The sequence below is a fragment of the Gadus chalcogrammus genome, chromosome 5 (genome assembly GCF_026213295.1).
Source record: "Gadus chalcogrammus isolate NIFS_2021 chromosome 5, NIFS_Gcha_1.0, whole genome shotgun sequence".
In the NCBI taxonomy this organism is placed as follows: Eukaryota; Metazoa; Chordata; class Actinopteri; order Gadiformes; family Gadidae; genus Gadus; species Gadus chalcogrammus.
The window spans coordinates 11873253-11880034 of NC_079416.1; the positions used below are offsets into that span (position 1 = coordinate 11873253).

Genomic DNA, 6782 nt, shown 5'->3' on the forward strand with positions numbered 1-6782 from the left:
AATATGCATGTGTTCCTGCCTCATCACTTGGACGCGTGTTGTGTTTGGCGGCCCACGAGGCACTGCAACGTTGATTAGGATGGCATCGTTAAAATAGAAAAAACCAACGCGCTAAGTCTCGTCTGTCATCGTAAAACGTCTGTGGGGGTTAGTCGCATACAAACCCTCCAACCCAACGTCAGCACTGCGAAAAGGCTTGCGTGGGGGATGGGGGGGGGTGGGCTGCGGTGAGAGCAAAAGCTGTGGGGGCTTTAGCAGCAAACACACACAGAACGGTGCCTGCGTGGCGACAGCCAATGGGAGGCAGCGACCGGGGGAGTGTGGCTTTCATGGAACCCTTTTACTGGCGGTGGTGTGATCACTTCCGTCTGCTTCTTTACAACGCTTGTTAGCGAGTGTTAGCAAGGTCTCCTCTGTTTGGATGTTGTTATGCAACACGTGTGTGTGTGTGTGTGTGTTGTGTGTGCGTGTGTTCGTGTGTAGCCACGTTCATCTTACTTGAAACCGTTGCTTAATTTAGTTCAATCAAATTCACAATGGATTTTAATTATGTGTGTGTAGGCGTGTGTTTGTGTTTGTGTGTGTGTGTGTGTGTGTGTGTGTGTGTGGGGTTGCCTGACTGTGTTTGCACATGTCTGTGTGTGTCTGTGTGTGCCTATGTGTGCATGTTCATGTTTGTGTGTGTGTGTTTGTCTGTGTGTGTGTTTGTGTGTGTGTGTGTGTGTGTGTGTGTGTGTGTGTGTGTGTGTGTGTGTGTGTGTGTGTGTGTGTGTGTGTGTGTGTGTGTGTGTGTGTGTTGTGTAATACAACACGTCTCCCACACCACTCATTTGAATGTCTGTGTTCCCTGGAAGAGCCCGGCGATCAAATGAGAAATCAAACAGGGGGGGGGGGGGAAAGAGCTGTGCTGGCCCACCAACCTTAGCCTCTGACGTAGGCTCCAGGTAGCACAGCCGGTTGCCCAGGCCCTCCGCGGTCAGGCAGAACTTGCGGTTCTCCTTCTGGATGCAGGCCACACACTGGAGCACCACTTCATCATCCTGTCGGAGAAAACACAAAAATGGAGGCACTTCAGCGGAACCAAGCGTGGAAGGGTGCGCCCGCAGCACACACACACACACACGGAGGGAGAACCCCACACACGCACGCTCAAACAGGAAAACACACACGCATGCATGCAAGCACACACACACACAGACACACACACACACGCACGCACGCACGCACGCACGCACGCACGCACGCACACACACACACACACACACACACACACACACACACACACACACACACACACACACACACACACACACACACACACACACACACACACACACACACGCTCATACAAACACAAACTTGCGCATGCACACTCACACACACGCACTCACACAGAGCGTGCACGCTCATATACATACACACACACGCACACATCCTCATACACACACACCCACACGATCACTCACACCAATCCAAATACCTTCATTTTCAAAATGTCCAAGATATCAATTACCCCCCCTCCTCCCACACACAGTCAAACATTCAAACACAGCCACACACACTTACTCACACATGCCACAAGCGACCGCCATATGAACAGATTAACCAGAGCAGGATTAAATCAAGCCAGTCTAAGAAGCTCATTACAACATAATGGAAAGTGTTAGATCTGGGATAGCAGCGTCATCAAACCCATTAAATAACCTATGCCGGCTCGCTCTGAAACAGGGAAACGGCTCAACCAGGAGCTGTGGCGGTTGGGGGGGGACGTTATGAACGTCATTTGCATGGTGAGTCTATGATGATGACACATTCGCCGAGGAATTTGATGTTTTGCTCCTTTTTTTAAATCATAATATGCAAATTATGTTTTGGACTGGGTTGGACGTGTCTTGAATGGTAATTTAAAAATACATGATTCACAGAAGCACTGGCTGTTTGCCAAGTGAGAAAAACAACCTTTAGTGCTGTGTTGTTGGCCGAAACGGAGCAACAGGTTGTGTTCGGTCCATCGTGCTTCTCGCTGAGATGGTAATTTATTTGCGGTAAAATCGACACGCATTACAAGTAGGCAGTATGGACGTATTTCTAAGACGAAGGAGTCTGTTTTCCATATGATTAAAGCTAATTAGTTTAAATTCTAATTCTAATAACGTAATTGTGGAAACACGATACAAGAAACGTTCTGGTATCGTATTTCCACAACTACGGTATTAGAATTAGAATTATTCAAATCTGATGTGCATGACAGCGTATTTCATGTGATGGTAACCCAGCCCTCCTATAGGTCAGCGGTCCAGCATCATAAACAGTGGAGCAGGGATATCAAAGCACAGCTAAACTCAGCAGTCAGATCCCTTTAATGAGTTACAGTAATGATTAGCATACATTAGCCCACCTACACAGTCTCTCGCTCTCTCTTTCTCACACTCTCTCTCCCTCTCTCTCTCTCTATCTCTGTCGATCTCTCTCTACCCATAGCAAGCTAATTGAGCGTGATTAGCGTAAACCTGATGATCAAACAAAACGCGGCCACGGTTGATCCCTCAGAGTCATCTCAGCCTCAGTTAGTCCACTAATTGTTAATAGGAAACATATGTGGCTGAAGTGCTGAGTTAGCATGCACAATATGTATTCTGTGCTTGTTTGTGTGTGTGTATGTGTGTCTGTGTGCGTGTGTGTGTCTGTGTGTGCGTGTGTAACTGTAAGTGTGTGTGTGTGTGTGTGTGTGTGTGTGTGTGCGTGTGCGTGTGCGTGTGTGTGTGTGTGTGTGTGCATGTGTGTGTGGCTGAATACCGGTACACCCATAAGGAGAAGATGTTAGATGTGCTACTGGGTCAATGTGTGGGTCTACACCCTAAACGATGTATCAACACCTGTGAGCGTGTAAACGTTTGACTGCAGGAGTGGAGCAAAGCCTTCAGACTTTCTGGAACCAAATATGTATATTCGCCACAGTCTAACTGCATATCCGATGTGTCCTAGGGCCGATGAATCCCATGGACCACGACATATCCAAGAAGAACAAAATAAGTTAAGTGGAAAAAACAACAAAACAGTACATCAGCAAATCCAGCGCGTTTTAGTACCGCACAACCCTGTTCTGCTGCGCTCCAGTAGCATTTGTCCACTTAAAAAAAGTTCAAGAGCCCTCAGTGGATGTTAGCGCAATAACGGTTGTTAGAACAATCTTTGCGTCGCCGCGTCGGTTTCTTCGCCTCGGACGGCCGGTCTCGACCGAGGAGCGTCATTGAGCTGCACGTCATCAATGATTAACAGCGCCATTATCCGGCCGTGTTCACCACCACGTTCAGGTCAAAGGGAGTTGTGAATAAGAAATGCTGCATGAATAATGTGAACTCATATAGAATGGAGACGCTGTGCCGTGTGTGCACTACGGTCGTCCCATGCCTTCCTTAGGGTACCTCGTTGCGGACGCTATAACCCCCCTGAGGCCAACCCCGGTTGACGTACCGGCCCGATGTGTGAATTGTGTATTGCAAACCACCGTCGTGTAAACGGCCTGATTGTGTTTGCATTGTTCAGGCCCCGCTATTGTTGCTGAATTGACTCGCACCTTTAGATGGCTGAACAAGTAGAAATCTGCTGAGGTGGTCAGGGGAGAGCAAGAGAGACAAAGAGAGGCTGGGGGGGGGGGGGGTGAAAAGAGAGGGAGATAAGAGTGTTAAAGAGAATACGGATGGGGGGGGGGGGGGGGAGAAGGATGAAGAAGAGGCGGAGATGGTGGAAGTGGTGGCCTCTGCACAAGCCTCCTGCCACTGCATTATTTAATGAAAGGAAGAGGGTTGTGCTCAGGGCAGAATGCAGCAGTGGCAGCAGTAGTAGTAGTAGTAGAGCCACGTTGCAGTGCACCACCGTGTGTGTTTTTCTGTGTGTGTGTGTCTGTGTGTGTACATGTGCACGTTTGCTTTTGAGTGTGCATAGATGTGTGTGTGCAGGTCTGCCTGTGGGCAGGAATGTATGTGCATGTGTGTGCATGTATGCATTTGCTTGTGTGTGTGTCTGTGTGCCTATGTGCGTGTGTGTGCAGGTATGCATACGCGTGCCCGTGCCCGTGTGTGTGTGTGTGTGAGTGTGTGTGTGTGTGTGTGTGTGTGTGTGTGTGTGTGTGTGTGTGTGTGTGTGGGGGGGGGGGGGGAGTTTGTGGGCGTGAGTGTGAGTGTATTAATGTGTGTGCAACTGTGTGCAGACACAGAGACAGAACAAAGTGAGGATAAAGAAAGGGAAGGATTTAACACCTCTGTTCAGTTGGGGATGTAAATTTGCAAGTCACTGAGAGGCTGTGTGTTTGTACAGGAGGCTGGAAGCCTATAGAGCACGGTCCGATCTGCCGAGCCATGGTGAACCACATATTCCTGACACATTACTTTAGATCTACAACCACTCCCAGCTGTACCAGGGCCTGCCTTCTTAAGGCCGGAAATATACTGGAAAAATACCACCCCATAATCACATTCAGAAACCATGTCATGGTATGAGATAATATGGAAGGAAACAGTCGATTCTGGTCTGCGGTACGTAGCACGCGAGCTACGCTGCGCGGTATCTAGTATTGAACGGGCAGCGATTGGTCGCGCATTAAAGAAAACGTTATGGCTGGAGATATGAGCTTTAAACAATTCAAAAACGTCTCTCAATTTGGATGCATATTGAGATGGATTGCCTACTCCTGCCAATCAGCGCCAGACAGGGCCGCTACATGCAATCAATGGCTCTCTGGAGTTGGCACCGGGGGTTAATTTGGACCACAGCGGACGAGCATTGATCAGCATATCATATTCCATCCTGGTCCAAGGCTGAGGTGTACTAACACCGCCTGCACACAGCCTGCACACAGCCTGCACACAGCCTGCACACAGCCTGCACACTACACACAAATAAACTAAACTAAACATACTATACACATGCAAACACATACATACACACACAAAAACACACAAGCTCCCACACACTTTGTATGCTGCTGCTTGTCTGCAAGGTCTCCCTTGAAAACTAGATTTTTATCTCAATGGGACTTTCCTGGTAAAATAAAGGTAAAATAAAATAAAAATAAAACACACTATAAATATTAATACCCACGCACACACAAACACATATGCATGCAAACGCACACTATATACCTCCCCCCACACAATGTTAAGTATACAATACACACACATAAGCATCATGTTAATCAGAGCCGCTAGCTCCCCTGTCTGGCCTGTGTCTGGCTCTGTCCCCAATCTCACCCCTGCAGTGGAGTGGATGTATGTGTCTGGCTTCTCCCACTACCTAGCTCTTTCTGTCTCCATCACTCTATTTCTGTCCCCTGCTACCTCTACCTCCCTCTCATACTCTCTCTCTTTCTTTCCCTGTCCCTCACTCTATTTATGTATTTTCCTCTCTCTCTCTCTCTCTCTCTCTCTCTCTCTCTCTCTCTCTCTCTCTCTCTCTCTCTCTCTCTCTCTCTCTCTCTCTCTGTCTGCAGGTCTGCTGATGATAAACAGTCACACCTGACCAGCACTGGGGAGGGGAGGGGGGGTCCTCTGTGGTATAAACCCACATCCATAGAGGGGAGCAAGGACTGATGCTGGCCAGACGGCCCCGCCCTGCTAGCTAGCCTTGAGATCGCCTCGGGGTCAATTTAGAAGAAAGCTTAGAGACGTGACACAGGATGTAGACTCCTTATCTTCGCATCTCACTTCTGTTGCATATTTAAGGAGGATTTCTGCGTCGTGCCAAGGCTAGCCCTGGAAAGGTCAGGGGGGGCTAACCGCTCTCATGCTTAAGGAGGTTGAATACACAAGACCCGGCAATCATGAAACGCACTTGAAATATGGTGAAGGTCAATGTGAAAAACACAACCATGGCCATGGCTTTGACATGGGTCGTGCGTGTGTGTGTTTGCGTCCGTGTGCGTGTGTGAGTGTGTGTCAGCAGGAGAGTGCATCTGCGTGTGTCTGTGTACACGTGCACAAGAGGATTTGAATGCTCGTCCACACCCTGGCCCTCCATCTTGTTCTTCAGGGGGAGACCAGAGTAAGATGTGCTAAAAGCATGCCAATGAGTGAGCCAGGCTGATAGCTCATCCTGTCGTCGTCCCCCCCCCCCCCCCCCGGTTTTTAACCAATCACTCGAGCCTGATGTGCAAGAGTGCAGTTGCATTGGGAGTGAATTCTGCATAGTGACAAGCAGGCAGAACAATAGTCTCGCCGCTGACAGAAAGCGATCAGTGCTCTCCTGGGCATCAGTTTAAACCCAGGTCACGAGACAGCGCGAATGGTTGGCAAGATAGCACAAGAGTCGCGCGGCATTAACCCCATTCGTTCAAAATACATCAACATCAGAGAATTAGTGTTGAATAGCATCCATACAGAGGGCGTTGGGTCTGGTGAAACGGAGAGTGTGCAGTCTGCAGTCTCCAGTCTACAAACGACTCTCTCCTCTACCTCCACTGGCATCCCGTCGCTCTGCTTTGTTTTCAGAACTGATACTGCGGGTCCTCCCGTTACCTATCTTAAAGGTACAATATGTAATTTCTGCCGCCAGGAGTCTCTCAATCAAAACATAACAAAGGACGCAGTCTGAAGATGTAGTGAGGAAGCTTGGGGGATAAGTAGTCTTCACTACATTCGCCGATGATAATCCTGACTCAGGCCAAAATTATGTTGACGGACGAGAGAATGTATTAAGTTTATTCGCTTTATGTTTTCGTCACATTTATTCACGTCACGTTGTTTATGTAACTTTATGTTAACGTAACATTAACTTGCTAATTTACC

At 48.5% G+C, this 6782-nt stretch overlaps 1 protein-coding gene across 1 annotated transcript in view; it reads right to left on the bottom strand.

The window, feature by feature from the left end:
• The window catches only part of LOC130382113 (ryanodine receptor 3-like), a 111008-nt gene extending 109416 nt beyond the window's left edge, over window positions 1–1592 (bottom strand). Inside the window, exons 1-2 of the mRNA XM_056589722.1 lie at window positions 1571–1592; window positions 921–1069 (exon numbers count right to left, since the gene is read on the bottom strand). Of these exons, the coding sequence (XP_056445697.1) occupies window positions 921–1069; window positions 1571–1592 (171 nt within the window). The remainder of the gene's footprint in view (window positions 1–920; window positions 1070–1570) is intronic.
• Between the last annotated feature and the right edge of the window lie 5190 nt (window positions 1593–6782).